The sequence below is a fragment of the Triturus cristatus genome, chromosome 4_1 (genome assembly GCF_964204655.1).
Source record: "Triturus cristatus chromosome 4_1, aTriCri1.1, whole genome shotgun sequence".
NCBI lineage: Eukaryota > Metazoa > Chordata > Amphibia > Caudata > Salamandridae > Triturus > Triturus cristatus.
Genome location: NC_140585.1, coordinates 980,330,893 through 980,347,714, shown reverse-complemented (window position 1 = coordinate 980,347,714; position 16,822 = coordinate 980,330,893). Strand labels below are relative to the sequence as shown.

The 16,822-nt window shown below is 42.2% G+C and overlaps 1 protein-coding gene across 1 annotated transcript in view; it reads right to left on the bottom strand.

The window, feature by feature from the left end:
* Window positions 1-1,806: 1,806 nt before the first annotated feature.
* SLC17A8 (solute carrier family 17 member 8) overlaps window positions 1,807-16,822 on the bottom strand; it is a 332,347-nt gene continuing 317,331 nt past the window's right edge. Inside the window, exons 11-12 of the mRNA XM_085650684.1 lie at window positions 5,088-5,215; window positions 1,807-2,407 (exon numbers count right to left, since the gene is read on the bottom strand). Of these exons, the coding sequence (XP_085506810.1) occupies window positions 2,051-2,407; window positions 5,088-5,215 (485 nt within the window). The 3' untranslated portion in view covers window positions 1,807-2,050. The remainder of the gene's footprint in view (window positions 2,408-5,087; window positions 5,216-16,822) is intronic.

The following is a 16,822-nucleotide window of genomic DNA, read 5'->3' as shown; positions in this document are numbered from 1 at the left end:
CAGTTTCTGCTCCTTTGTTTTTGACTTTATACTTATATTGCTGTATGTACGTTCGTTTGGGAAAAAAACAAAACAACCTACAAAAAAATGTTGGAAGAGCAAATGAGTTTTAATCTAAAATGGTGTTTGATACCTTTGTCTCAAATTTTTAATGCTTCAGTTTTGTTCCCGCCTATGGAGCCGTATTATGGAAGAGACCTGGGAGCACAACGGGTCATTGTGCCAGATTTGCACGCTCCCGGGGCACTTTGGTATTACAGAAGGGGCCGCATACTCTTGGGCAGCCCCTCTGTAATACTGAAAGTGCTGGCAGACGTAGTGCCAGCACTTTCTTAAGAGGGCAATCGCTTATTTGCATGGGGGCGTGACCCCATGTAAATGAGGGAATCCCTATGCCTCTGCGTATTGTAGACGCATGTGCAAAGGCAAAGAAACTGTCAGGAGCCGCACTGACTGTGCGCCAACTAAATGGTGCAGCACTGTCAGTGCCCCCCCAATGGCAGCTCTCTGAAGGGGAGAAAATGGAGTGTCATAGACCCCCAGACATACCCTTACAGGTGGCCGCAGTCACTCACTGCACCCGATTTCAAGGTAATCTCTAATCCCCCTTAAAAGTTCAGGCGGTTTGCCACCTGCACTGTGAAACACGGAGCGGTTGCTTCAAAGCCGCTCTGTATTTCACTTGAATGTGTCGCCCCCATTAAAGTTAGTTTTCCTGACTCTCCCATTTCCCTGTTTAAACTCAAGGTTTACCTGAACCTACACTTTTTGCACTTCTACACTCTTAGGGCCCCCCACATGCACTGCACCATACGGCAAGGAATAAAAGATATCTGCCAAAGAGCCCCTGCAAAGGGTGCCCGTCGGGTATTGTAGCGCCGACCCAACGAGGAGCATGCCTGATGATGAAGCATGACACCCAGCGGGCTGAGTGTGTGAGGGCCCTCTTTCCAAAAGGAAGGATTCCCCATCCCTCCTCTCGTTAGCCACTCTAGGATCCCGTCGCGCATCCTTTTTTCAACCCCTCTTCTTCTCTCCAATAAGGAACTGCATACTCAATTGTTTATCCAGTACATATTGTACCATGAAGTATCGGTATTTATTAGATGTAGTAAATAACTCACTTCTTCCTATCACAATCATAATCGTGGCTAATCTTAGATGCCAGACTTACACTATATTTAACCCCTTCGATGCGCATGACGGAGCGGTTCCGTCATGCGCATCGGTTGCACTGTGCGTATGACGGAACCGCTCCGTCATGGCCCCGCCTGCGCAATAGAACCTTCAGCACAGCGCGGTAATCCGCTTCGCGCTGAAGCGGCTAAAGGGGAGCTCATTTCTGGATCAAGGTCAAAATGTTGGGAGCTTTCCAGAAAGAAAATGTAGTTTATTAGAGGGCCATGGTAACAACTAAGAAAATTATTTTGGGAATCTGAAAGAGCACTAGAAATCTGAGCATTGATAACTGGGTTTCAGGCTGTGACATTTTGGCATAGAAGAAAGAATCAATTAGTCACATTTCAATGTATTTGCTGAAAAGATCCACACTGCCACCAGAGCTATTATAGTAGTTTTCCTGCTTGCAGGGTCCCTTTTATTTCTTTCCTTTTTTCCTGTCTCACAGTTAGGCCTGGGTTGTTGTGAGATGTTGTGCCATGTGATGCGTTTGTATTTGTATTTGACAAATTATGAGACATTGCACCAAAGCTGGGAATTTTCTTCATCCAACGCAGTCTTCTCACCAGCTAGTAGTAATTCATGTTGGTGGGTACAAGAAATACATAATTAAAAGAATAAAAAGGCTGAGAAACATGTATGTTTTACTGTAAAGCAGATAACCACTTACAAATATTATTGCATTGGTAGACATTTTACAAATAACGAATTACAACTTGCTGAATAAATCAATGAATATTCTGGATTCTATACCATGTGTTACTGTGAAAAACTAAATGCAATAAATTACAGAGTGTATTATCAACAGAATTTCAATGAAAAGATCTCTAGATAGACATAACGTGTCAATGCTAAGCACCAAACTAACAATTCAATCCTGGGAGTTGTAATTATTTTGAAAATTTCCATTTTCGTAATAATGAGGCACCTCCTCATCATTGTCCTCTGTTATCCCCTTTTGTCTCCTCCACCCTTTCTTTGCCATTTCATTATTGTGAGCTGTTGCGCCGTATGATGTTTTCTTGCTTGGATTAACATAAGAGTCACTATTCAATTCGGTCTCTTCTGCTAGTTCATCTTCATCGATGATTCCACATTTGTCTTCACTGAGGTTGTCTGGGTCAGCCCATTCTTGTTTCTCACCAGATGCAAAAATGCCATAGAAAATGACACCGCTGTAGTGCACTATGGATGCTATCAAGAATACATTCTGCCACTCCTCACGGGTCTAAAATTTAACAAAGAGGATTTCATTAGCCCCTCATCAAAGAAAGACATAAATAAAGATGTTCGGATTTCAGGTATATATGTAAAATGCAATACCGCCACAGGAGAGTGTAACAAAGGGAATGTTCTGATTTCTTAGTGCATGCTCATAAGAGTAACTTACAAAAGTTGCCTAGTGTAAATCAATAGACTAAGGGCTTAATTTAAGAGGTTTTGCCGTGAGGCAGCGCAGCAGGCCTTCCCGTTGCGCTTCCCTACGGCAAAAGAAAAGAGCAGGAATGCACCATATCTATAAGATACGGCGCATTCCTGTCCTTTTCCCCTGCGCCGGCGCACAATGGGATGCCGTGCGCCAATGCAGGCACCTTTGCACCATGGTGCAAGGGTGCCTGCGTTGCGGGGATGATTATTTTTGTACAAGTAGGGAAACCTTCCTGCACAAAAACAATCACAAGAGGCGTTTCCTCTTTCTATGTGTGCTCTGCAGCACACATGGAAAAACAAGGAGAAATAAAGATATTTCTCCTCGTTGTGCCTCCCTTACGCCGCGTTAGCTTTTGGCGTTGCCTCAGATTCACGATTTCTCGTAAGTCTGGGACAGCGTCAAAAGGCCATGGATGTTGCTGGGAACGCCCCCACCAACACCCATTGCACGCCCTTTAATGCAGAACATTGCGTTAAAGGGACTGATATTTATCAGGCAGTATTAAGCCAAAAAAAGTTGCTTAGTGCTGCCTGATAAATATGACGCAGGCTTCTGTGCCACGGAACGTCACAGAAAGTGACGTTCCGGAGGCGAAAGGAGTCTAAAAAATGAGGCCCTAAGAGTGCATAACCTATTCACATCACATGTGTATAACTTATGCACTCTTAAGTTTTCACTTGAGGGCACTTCCAGGAGTGCATCAAAGGAGTGGTCATGGAAATATGATCCAAATGTGTAGCATATCTCCTCAGGTGTAACATTTTGGATATTTACAAATATTTACAGGTAAATATCTGACAATTTCGGCATATTTAATTTACAAGAAAGTGTGAGGAGTGGCACCAATCACCCCAGTCTAGTTTTCACTTGAAATGAAGCACAGGAAGAAATGGCACATTAGGGAAAACAGATGAGGATAGATGTTCAGTTCATACCTTTTAATAGCATAACGTTCGCGGAAACACACACCATGTGGGACCGTTGCAGGGTGAAAATGTTATACCCATTTTAATCCGAAATTAAAATAACCCCCCTAAATTAGGGCTTAGGACAAGAGTCCAAAATGTATTGGGGATTGGGGAATTATAATATGCATATATTAAAGATGGAATGAATAACTTTGTTGAACAAAAGTTTTTTAAATAACAAATGCAGAAAATTAAAAAATACTTGAAAATCACAAGAAATTGTTGGAGATTCATGAATTAGCAGAGACAGTAAAGTGAAGGAAGATTGTGACAGATTAAGGTGTCATTGGACCCATTAGTAGTATTGCAATGAAAGGAGGACACTTAACCCGGGCAGTTATAGTGCTTAACCAGTTATAACAGGAAACAACCATTACAATGCAGTCATTACAACGCGCTACCTTTACAACTCAGCTGTTACAACTTGACTGCATTCACATCGCATGCCACTACAACGCAGACATTACAACGCATGTCACTACAATGCATGCCATTATAACGCATACCATTACAATGCATGCCATTACAATGTATTATAAGGTAAGTAATGGTAATGAAGTTTTTTAAAGTTTTAGGGTGGGTATGGATTTGGGCGTACATGGGAATAGTAATTTTTATCCCTACACTATCCAACACTTACCCTACTGTTGCACTCACTGGAGTGGGAATAGTGATTTTTACCCCTACACTATCCAACACTTACCCTACTGTTACACTAAACGTATTATGTGTTGTAATGGTATGTGTTGTAATGGTATGCGTTGTAATGGAATGCGTTGTAAAGGTAGTTTCTAAAAATGTGTTGTAATGGCATGCATTGTAATTGTTTATGTTGTAATGTCATATATTCATTATAACTTAAGAACAGTCATGTCTGCAGCTTACGAAATGTACACCTATTTTAGTAAATCGACAAAAGGTGAAAACAGTTAGTCATTCCAACATCTTCAGCTACATCTTTGAATCGTCCATATGTAACGGTGCCTACAAAATTCCGAAAAACATCTTAAGCAGGGATACGTGAAACATCAGCTAAGACCTAACAGCAAACTTTGCATTTGGTGGTGAAGTCAGTCAACCCCCCAGACAAATAAAACAGCACTAGAACAAGCAACCTTTCATTCCGAATTTCTCCAGACAGCATAATTCAAACACAAGTATGAAATTATTGTATTTTATATATTGAGTTAAAAATATGTTGACCTAACTTCTTTGTACAATGGTATCTTGTGTAATACACAAGACATAAAATGATACTAGAAGTATTCTTTCATACATTTTGCTATATTGTGGAACATCCCGGGTTTATGTTGGGTCTTGCAGAACATTATTCATTGATGCCTTCAAAAGCAATATTGATGGCTGAATACAGTATAATACGCTGGTTATAGATGTCACACTGCAAAGGTGGTTCTTGAATTGGGAATTAGTTACTTCAGAAGTACACAGAGGTTGCTCAGCACATAGGGTCACACATTTAGTGAAATACAGAGTAAGGAACGTCTTACCTTATGCCTTGTCATAGCACCTACAATGAGTGGGCAGACCATTCCTGACAATGTGCCAACACCATTGGATATCCCCATGAGAATACTTGCATACCGAGGAGCAATGTCTAAATGATTTACATTAAACCCTGAAAAATAAAGAAAATATATTTATCTCACAGAATACTAAATGTTATTATGTTTGAAGTTTCTATTATCAAGACATGTCCTTGAGTAACTTGTAATGGAATTCTGTGGTTAACATTTAAGTCTGAACTTTCAATGTGATACTCCAAGTAGCTGTCATACCTACCATGTGATGATTATGGTTTTCACATAGTAATATTTTACTGGACACTTTGCACTGTACAACGAAAACAATAATAATCACACCACATCCAGGTAGCTATAGATACCAATTTGTTTTGGTAGCTAAGATCTTTATGGTAAAAAATGCATGTAAAATATTTCAACTGTAATGTTCCACTTTGGTCAATGCATGATTTTCACTAAAAGCATTTTTCAAGGCAATTCCATTTTGTCTGGAGGTAAGTTCAGATGACAATATAGAACAGAACAGTGGCTAACCCGAGGTTCAGTGATCGCCTGGTGGACCGCATACCTGATGTTCACTTGTGACATTGATGCAGATTCTAAATAATTTGGCCTGATTGAAACAAGTAGACTATATCAATTCCCAATTTCACAAATTCTTTGCCTGTCTTATGCAAGCTACTTAATTGTCCTCATTTACAGTTATCTAAAACACACAACTATTAGATACCCCAGTCACAGACTGTCGTGATTTGATGTAATGCATCATTAAGGTATAATCAAAGCTCTACCAATGATAGCCAAATCTATGAATGTCCGGTTGATAATGTCAAGTACTATTAGTACATTACTTTCAAGGCCGATTCTCTGAGGGGAATGCTTTTGTGGGTTTTGGGGATTTCCCTTCAGAGCTCATCCCACTGCTTGTCTGTATATATATGACCCAGATATATATGTTTGGTACAAGGTTTGGAGCCTTGTATTGTGGCATACGTGCACGAGATAAACCCGTGGGTGCCTTCAAAGGACCAGACCAGCCTCTCGCAGGGAGTGAGGAAGTGTGTTGCTGCTGTTGTATTTGGGGGATGGAGGGCCCAATGATGTGACAGATTGTATTGGAGGTGAGCCGTTTCCAGGATCTGGAATTCCTGTTTACATTGCCAAAAAGATTTGACAAGGGAGCCCTGGAACAAGTCACTACATGTTATACAGCCCCCCTTTGCCTAAATGCAAAATGCTCCAGGTCCATGCGCCAGATAGAAGTATGGGTTTGCTGAAAGGGGGTTGTTGGGCAAAGAAACAGATGTAAGGCCTCTCTTGTTGGCCACACAGTCCCAGATCTCGAGCACAGTTCTGGTAGGAGTAGCTATAAATGCACTCTTGGGGTGGTGGTACTTCAGTAGAAAAAGCTTTGTTCCACAGTGACCTGAAGGCCACTGCTTGGTTCATATGTAACCATATCTTTTCAGATTCCTGAACCACCCATGCAGCCCAATAATACTAAACCAAGTTGGGACAACCCAGTCCCCCTCTAGAAGCCAGAAGGAACAACAGTTTATTGAAGATACATGGCCTCTCTCCCCCCAATCAAAGGTGCGTAACATATTCTGAAGTGTATGGATGTCGGCCTCGGCTATGGAGGGGGGGAGGGTTTGAAACAAGTAAAGAACCCTGGGCAGCACATTCATTTTAATCACAGTGTTACTGCACAACCAGGAGATATGGTGGGGTTTCCATATCTGGTGCGTCGCCTAGAAGGTTGCATTGTATCGGTGGCCAGTTGGATTTGGTCCAATCCTCAAGGCGGGGGATGATGGTAAGACCCAGATAATTGTTTGGTTTAGGTGCCTAGTGGAGTTGAGGTAGGGTATTGAGGAGAGGAAGAAGGTCCTCCGGGAGAGATTAAGGTTCAGGACCTGGAGGTTTTCTTTAAAGATTTTAAAGCTATAGACCCTCTCAAAGCTATCCAATGCCTGAACCACCACCGTGAGGGAGTCCACAGGAGCAGTCAGTGTGAGGAGGCGGTCGTCCGTGAACAGATTTGTTATGTGGACAGCTTCCCCAAATGGGATCCCCAAGATTCCTGGGGAGTCTCTCATTCCTATGGCTAGCGGCTCCACTATCAGGGCAAAAAGGAGCAGGGACAGCGGGCACCCCTGCCTCATGCCCCGTTCTGTCTTAAAAGGGGAATAGCACAAACCATTAAGGCAAATGTTGTCTGAGGAAGAAGAGTAGGCTGCCATGGGCCAATAGATAATCTTGGGCCCCACTGCGATTTTGCCCATGACCGCTGCCTATAAGGTCCAGCTAACCTAGTTAAATACCTTCTGTGCCTTCAAGGAGAGCAGAAGAGAGGAGATATTGCACTTAGGTACCTTTTCCATCAGGTGGGCCAGACAGCTGATGTTGTCTGCTCCCTGGTGGTGTCGAATGAACCCCACCTGTTCGTGGTCAATTAGGTCGGGTAGTTTTGGTCAACAAGCTAGGTTTTGGAATATAGCTTGGCGTCAATGTTTAACAGTGCTACAGGTTGGTAAGAGGTGCATTTGGTGGGTCTTTGCTGGGTTTCAGGATGAGTATGAGTTAGCCTCGCACATTGTGGGGATAAGACCCATGGCCGGTGTAAAGAATTTGAAGAGTGAGGTGGAGTGATCAAGAAATAGTGGCAGAAAGAGTTTGTAAAATGTGACAGGAAGGCCTTCGGGCCTGGGGATTTTCCAATTGGGTGTGCCCAGAGAACCTTGTGAATCTCAGCTTGGTCTATTGGGGTCTCAATAAGGTCACAATGTGAAGGATGTAGGGGCAACCAGTCACACTTTGACAAATATGTCTGTATGTCTTTCGGGGGATTCCGTCCTCCGCTGATAAAGATCCTGGTAGAACTCTGGGAATTACTTTTGTTTCTCCCGGTCCCTAGCTGCCTAGGAGCTGTTGCCTCCTTCGGCGTGGCATACGTGTGCTGTTGTGTGTTGGATGCGCTGTTTGCGCGCTATGAGAGTTTCCACCTTATCTCCCTTGTCATAGAACGCTGTTTTACGTATGATAGTCAATGCTCCAGGCAGTTTGCCCCATGGGGCCTGAGTTGGCCACATAATGTTGTGAACTTCCGGCGTGTTGCCCTGGAAGGATTTTGGTGGTCTCGATGTTCTAGCATTTTTATGTTGACTGTTAGAGTAGTTTAGAGCAGGCATGATTCCCTAGCTGTGTCAATTTTAGGGTAATTAGGGTGCCCCGTATTGCTGTATTGAAGGCATCCCATAGCTTCTGTAGGAAGGTATCAGGATGAGAGTCTGTGGCAAATTAGTCTTATATAGCCATTACCTTGTTTACCGGTAATCAGGTGAGTCTGATTAGAACACACACCTAATTCTCATTTGACAAATACTCAATACGGCTTTAAGAACGGCATAGGCACTGTTGATCAATGCCTTAACCTCAACTTAGTTATAGGCGGTTCACTGACAGAATATCGACCACAAAAATATAGATGTAAAGAATCTAAGAGGGAAAATTTAAATATTGATTATAAAATATATACAATTTAAAATATTAAAATAAAAATAAATTAAATACTAACTTTAATTTATAAAACAAATTCTAATTAAATGTATATTTTAATAATCCAGCAAATAAACTTCCTTTTAAAAATGTAAACACACACACACATATATATATATATTCACTGAAAAAACCATATGTTTCAGGCACGTTATAGTTAGAAATTAGCATTTAACAAACCTTAGAAATTCACTGAAAAAACCATAGGTTTTAGGGAAAGTTATAGTTAGTTGGACATTTCACTCGTACAAAACCATAGAAATGTCCCCGTTATAGTTAGTTCAGCTAACTATAACTCACGCCCCCGCAATGCACTGCTGATGACGTCACATATTTCATCACTCATGACATGGTCAGTGACATCACTGGTGACATCTCAAATGACATCACTGATGACATCATCCAGTGACTGTGTGGTTCTGTAAAGTTTAAATATGTTTAATATATCTAGGGAAAGGTGTATTGAAGAATGAGTGGGTGTATAAGTGCCTGAATGGTTGATTTAGTAGGTGCGTGACTGACTCTATAAGTGAGTGATTACACATATCTTACTGAATGCATGGGTTAGTGACAAAACTGTGTGAATGTCTGTATCCGTCTGTCTGTTGGTGTGTAAGCGGCTGCATGGGTTTGTGAATAGCTACATGAGTGTCTATACGAGTTATTGATTGGTTGTCTGACTATCTGTATGAGTGCCTGAGTGTTTGTGTGGGTGGGGTGTGTGCGACTCTGTGCATAGATATATGAGTGGGTGATTCACTGGGTGTATGGTTTCGAGAGTGCATCTGTGATGGACTGTATGGGTGGGTGAGTGTGTGTATGGGTGTGTTAGTGAGTGAATGTATATCTCAGTAGTACATGTGTGAGTAACTACATATGTGAAAGGCAGTATATATGTGTGTTAGAGTATATAAATGGCTATAAGTGAGAGTGTGTGATTATGAGAGTAGCTGTATGGATGAGTGTGTGCTTGTATCAGTGATTGTATAGGAGCATAAGAATGTGCTGGTATTTGTATGAGTAAGTGATCTTGTGTGTGTATAACTGTATACGTGAGTAAATGGGAGTGTGATTAATTATTTGCATGACTGACTAGGTGTGTGAGTACCTCTATGGATGAGTGGCGGTGTGTGAGTGTCTATATAGATGTATGAGTGCATATGATAGTCCTGTACTGAGTGACCATAAGTATGAGTGATTGTACGGGTGAGTGAGTGGAAGTGTGTGTAAACCTAAGAATCAGTGAGTGGGTATGTAGATATTGGTGTTGGAGTGTCATTGGTTTTGAGAATGGCCGCCTGTAATTTAGAGTGGGTGTATCAAAGGTTATATTAGGGCGTGAGAAGATGCATCAATTTATCACATGGATGATGTCATCAGTGATGTCAATTTTAGATGTCATCAGTGATGTCACTGACCATGTCATCAGTGATGTAACATGTGACATCATCAGCAGTGCATTGCGGGGGCGCGAGTTATAGTTAGCTGAACTAACTATAACCGGGAAATTTCTATGGTTTTGTACGAGTGAAATGTCCAACTAACTATAACTTTCCCTGAAACCTATGTTTTTTTCAGTGAATTTCGAAGGTTTTTTTAAATGCTAATTTCTAACTATAACGTGCCTGAGACCTACGTTTTTTTCAGTGAATTTCAACGGTTTTTTAAATGCTAGTTTCTAACTATGCCTATAGAGGTAGGACATGTGATGAAAGAAGAATCAACACACAGAAAGAAAAAAAAGAAATGCAGAAAGAAGCAACAGGATTCCACAAAGACAAAGAAAATTGCAGGAAGAAGCAAGACGTGCAGAAAGAACCAACAGAGGAGCAGAAAGAGGCCTTGTTGCAAAATCATCCTGTGCCCACAACTTTTTCAGACGGATACTGGTGGTAACTGAGTCTGACTAACCAGGCCTAGAGCCAGTGCTATGCTAAAAGACACTTTGAATACAGTGAAAACACCTACATACACTAGGGAACACTATGCGTTGGGGTACTCCTGTGATTAGCATGACCTCCTCTGTAAGACCCTAGTACATAATAGGGCAGGGGGATTAAAACTACCCCTTAAAATGTGCCACGGGGCGCATTTGAACCCTGGTGAAGGGAGGGGGGGCCTGAGGTGACATGTGTGCAAACACGCCCTGTGGCCGTTTTAAGTTGGGGGATAAAGTCCCCTTGAATCCTAAGGGACCCTGGGGTCCAACTAGCTCACCAGGTACCTCCAGTAAGCGCCACAGAGCTGCGTTGCAGAGTGGTGTAAAAAGGGGCATGGCCTGGACCTCCTCTCTGCAACGCAGTGCAGTGGCGCTTACTGGAAGCACCTGGTGGGCTAGTTGTCCCCCAGGTGTCCTCAGGATTGAAGGGGAATGAATTCCCCAACTTAAAACGCGCCACAGGGCGTGTTTGCAAACGCCACCTCAGGCCCCGTCCCCTCCCTTCACCACTGTGTAAACATGCCCTGTGGCCGCATTAAGTTGGGAGATTAAGTCCCCTTGAATCCTAAGGGTCCCTGGGGTCCAACTAGCCCACTAGGTACCTCCAGTAAGTACCACAGAGCTGCGTTGCACAGAGGTGTAAAAAGGGGAGTGGCCTGGACCACCTCTCTGCAACGCAGGGCTGTGGCATTTACTGGAGGTACCTGGTGGCCTAGTTGGCACCCAGGGGCTCTCAGGATTAAAGGGGACTTAATTCCCCAACTTAAAACGCGCCACAGGACGTGTTTGCACACATCACCTCTGGCCCCGCCCCCTCCCTTTACCACTGTGCAAAGGCACCCTGTGGTACGTTTTAAGTTGGGGGATTAAATCCCCTTGAATCCTGAGAGTCCCTGGGTCCAACTAGCCCACGAGGTACCTCCAGTAAGCGCCACAGGGCTGCGTTACAGAGAGGTGTAAAAAGGGGCATGGCCTGGACCACCTCTCTGCAACGCAGGCCTGTGACGCTTACTGGAGGCACCTGGTGGGCTAGTTGGCCCCCAGGGGCCCTCAGGATTCAAGGGGAATTAATTCCCCAACGTAAAACACACCACAGGGCGTGTTTGCACACATGTCACCTGAGGCCCCGCCCCCTCCCTTCACCACTGTGCAAACGCGCCCCCTGGCGCGTTTTAAGTTGGTGGATAAAGTCCTCTTGAATCTTGAGGGTCCCTGGGGTCCAACTAGCCCACCAGGTACCTCCTGTAAGTGCCACAGAGCCGTGTTGCAGATAGTTGTAAAAAGGGGCATGGCCTGGACCACCTCTCTGCAACGCAGGCCTGTGGCGCTTACTGGAGGTACCTGGCGGGCTAGTTGGCCCACAGGGGCCCTCAGGATTGAAGGGGAATTAATTCCCCAACTTGAAACGCGCCACAGGGCGTGTTTGCACACATGTCTTCTTAGGCCCCGCCCCCTCCCTTCACCACTGTGGAAACGCGCCCTGTGGCGCGTTTTAAGTTGGGGATAAAGTCCCATTGAACCCTGAGGGTCCCTGGGGTCCAACTAGCCCACGAGGCACCTCCAGTAATCTCCACAGGGCTGCGTTGCAGAGAGGTGTAAAAAGGGGCGTGGCCTGGACCACCTCTCTGCAACGCAGCCCTGTGGCACTTACTGGAGGTACCTGGTGGGCTAGTTGGCCGCAGGGACCCCCAGTATTGAAGGGGAATTAATTTCCCAATTTAAAATGTGCCGCAGGGCGCGTTTGCAGAGTGTTGCTCAGAGGGGGCGGGGCCTCTGGTACCATCGCGGTCCTTTTTTTTTTTTTGTAGAAGTAGGGCTGTGTGGCCCCCCTTCTTTTCCCTTTTTGTGGGCCCTGGGGACCCCATCCCCCAGGGCCTGACCCCTTTTTAAAAAATGAACGGGAATGGCCGCGTGAGCCCCCCTCCCGTGGCCAATTCTCACCCCAAGGACCCCATCTCCCGGGGCATAGTCACATTTTGTTTATTTTTTTTTATGTGGAGGGGGGCTGCGTGGCCCCCCTCCTGAGGCCTCCATTGGCCCCAGGAAACCCTTCCCCCGGGGCCTGGCCACTCATTGCCCCCCACAAATATTTATAGAAAGCCCCAGGGGGTGGTGGTCCCCGGGGTTGCGGGGGTCCCCCTGGGCTCCTGCAATTCTTTTTTTTGCAGTGCCCCAGGACTTGGCCCACCCGGGGGCTAATTAATAACGAAGCGCGGGAGTCCGCGCTTGTTTTTTTAAATTTTTCGGCTGGATCCGCAGATCCTCCGCGCATCCCGCGATTTAAGAAAAAAAAGAAAAATTGGGGGGGCCCTGGGGGTCCTTGTGGGACCCCCTGAGCAGGCCTAGGGGATCAGGGTGTTTCTACCCTGTCCCCTTTTCCTGTTCTGTGCATTTGTTTTTCTGTTTTCTTGTGCCTCGGTTCTACCGAGGCACAAGATGGCTGCCAACACTTCCTGGTTTGGAGTGTTGACAGCCAATTAGCAGGAAGCTCGTGATCGGGAGGGTGCACGGATCCACCGCGGCCATAGATATCTTTATTTCTTGATTTCTCAAAAACAACTGAACGGATGTACACCATTTTTTTTAAATTCGCTTTCTGAGCAGTACCTTTTTGCCAAATTTGGTGTAATTCCGTTCAGCAGTTTTTTGCTATAACCGTGTCTAAACTTTCCTATGGGAAATTGATTTTTTGACCTTTATTTTTGGATTTTCTCAGGAACTACTGAACTGATTTACACCATTAGAAAAAAAGGTCTCTTTCTGAGCCAAGGGCTACCTTTTTGCAAAATTTGGGGTAATTCTGTTCAGCAGTTCGGGCTGTAGCCTGTTCCAAAATTTCCTATGGCAAATAACATGGAGAAAACACGTTTTGGGACCTCCCTTGTTTCTAGGCCCCCGCTTGACGAATCACCCCCAAACTTTCAGGATAGGAGCTGACAGGAGCGCCCCACCAGTTTTGAACATTTTGCGAAGATTCGTCATACGGCGCCTAAGTTACTGTGAAAAGAATGTTACGAATTTCCTATGGGTAATAGGTCCTAACTATAACTACCTACTGGCGACCGCCAGTAGGTAATTTAAATATATACACATATATATATATATATATATATATATATAGACCGTCCTTACCGTCTATGTTACCTTGTGTTGAATAAAGCACCTTGAAGTGAATTGCTGGCTGTGGTGCTGTGATCCTTCGCTGAAGCTCCGTGAGATTGGGAAGGTGGTGGAAGGAATATCGAGCATATATATATATATATATATATATAGATATATAGATATATAGATATATAGATATATATATAGATATATTTACATATATATAAAAAATATAAACTAATATTTTAATTAATAATATAATTTAAAAAATCTTAAATAGTATAATATTATCAAAAATATACGTAAATATATTTAAATATATCAAAACCATAAAATATTAAAAAAGGGAATCAATGTGATTTAACATAAAAATTAAACAACACACATATTTTACTATTTAATTAAAAATAAGTGACAAACATTTTTTTGCAAATTACAATATGATGAATATAATAAATCAAACACATAATTATATATATTACAACAGGAAATAAATTATTACAAATTAAAATAAATACATTTTTCACCACTTTAAAGAAAACATATTTATACTAAATACATATAAAAATAATTACTCCCACCTAACACAACACAAACAAAATATTTTACACCACACAAAGATAAGATGTACGATTCTAACAACAATAAATATAAAATTACATAAGAGATAACATTACAAAATACTACAATTTACTATTCCCACTACACTTAATACAACAATATTTTTTATAATTAACAAAAAAAAAAGCAATTCCCACTCCAGTCAGTGCAATGTCGGGAAAGTGTTGGATTGCGTAGGGGTAAAAGTTACTATTCCCACTCCAGTCAGTAGGGAAAGCGCTGGATTGAAAAGGGGTACCATTTACTATTTCCACTCTAGTCAGTACAACAGTAGGGAAGGTGTTAGCTTGGGGAGGGGTACAATTTACTATTCCCACTCCAGTAAATGCAACAGTAGGGAAACTGTTGGATAGCTGAGGGTTACAATTCACTATTCCTACTCCAGTCAGAACAACACTAGGGAAAATGTTAGGTTGATGAGGGGTAAAAATTACTTTTCCCACTCCACTAAGTGCAAAAGTAGGGAAAGTGTTGGATAGCGGAGGTATAAAATTTACTATTCCCATTCCAGTCAGTACAACAGTAGGCAAAGTGTTGGATTGCGGAGGGATAAAATTGACTATTTCCACTCCAATAAATGCAACAGTAGGGAAAGTGTTAAATAGTGGAGGGGTAAAATTTACTATTCCCACTCCAGTCAGTTCAGCATTAAAAACAAATAAAATATCTTCAACGAAATACAAATAGTTTAAAAACAAAGTAAAAAAAAAAAAAAAAAGTATGTTGGAAAAATTTATATTTCCGATCCGGGTCGGAAGGGCACCGAACGCGATCCGGACGTAAAAACTACGAGCCGTACGCCTGTTTTCTGCCCGACTCGTACAGCTGTACGAGCGAGCAAGTACGATATGAGCTACATGAAATTCACCGACTGAGTCGTTTCCGAGTCCGAACCGCTCCGTACGCCTCGGTCGTAAGCTAACCGTGGCTTGCAATGGATGCGATTTATGACCGAGCCAGAATGATGCACGCGTCGGACAGCCTGTGTGAGCCGGAGTGTCCGGGTGGTTGCCTTTGGGGGTCCGCGTCGGACCCCCTATCACCCGCAGCCCTTTGACTCGGACACAGGGGGAGACCCAAGGGTCCCCCAACACAGGCATGTACGGTGCGGATGGCACCGACGTGTACACACTGTAGGGGGCGCACTTGAGCGAGACGTACCGATTCAGTCAATGGGAGCCCATGTACGCGTCATACGACCGGCTCCCATTGACTTCTATGGGAGTCCGACCGAACCGAGTCCAGCAGCATACGGCCGCATTGTACTTTCACTCGGTCGGACTGCAGGACTCCGGCTCGGTCGGAAAACACTCCGGATCTGGCTCGGTCGGAGTGCTTTCCGACCCGGATCGGAATCGGCACCTGAATATTAAAAGTGTAAAAAAATAAAAGCATATTATAATGTTACATATATATCACAAATACTGACAAATATTAATATAAATAAAAAACAAAAATTATTTTCATACAAATAAAAAGAATATTTAGAAATTATTTAACAAAAACATTAATTATTACATAAATTTACCTTAGTTACTTCCCATCATTAAATATTATTTAAACAAATATTAATCATTAAAAACCAAATTATAATCCATTAAAATTAATTACCTTACCACCCTTTACCCCTTTAATCCCCACAACCTGGACCTAAAATTGAATTCTAAAAACATTAATTACATAATTAAAATACATTTTCAATTAAATAACTCATAGTATTTAACAAATACTTATAAATTAAATAAAATTAATTTACTCCCCACCCTTTCCCTCTATAAACCCAAAACCAACACCCAAGAAAATGCAATTAAACAATTAACATAATTAATGATCAATTAATTAATTGATATTAATTAACAACTAATTATTAATTAATAAAAAATAAATTACTTCCCATCCTTTACCCCTATTAACCCCACAATCCGCACCTACAAAAAATTACACAGCTACCATAGTGAATTATCAATGTATTAATTAATATTAATTAACAACTAATAATTAATTAATTAAAAATACATTTCTTCCCATTCTTTACCCCTATTAACCCCACAACCCACACCTACAAACAATTACACAATTACCATAATTATTTATCAATTAATTAATTAATTTTATTAACAACTAATTGATAATTAATTAAAAATAAGTTATTAGCCACCCATCACCCCCACAAACTCAGGAACCCGCACCTAAAGGAATTACACAATTACCATAATTAATTAATTGATATTAATTAACAACTAATTAATAAGTAATCAAAAGTAAACTATATCCCACCCTTCACTCCTATAAACCCCACAACCCACACCTAGAAAGATTACACAATTACCATAATTAATGATCAATTAATTAATATTGATTAACAACTAATTATTAATTAATTAAAAAAGAATTACTTTCCACCCTTTACCCCTATAAACACCACAACCCACCCATAAAATTTACCAGAAAAAAATTAGAAGCTTAATTAACACTATTAAAT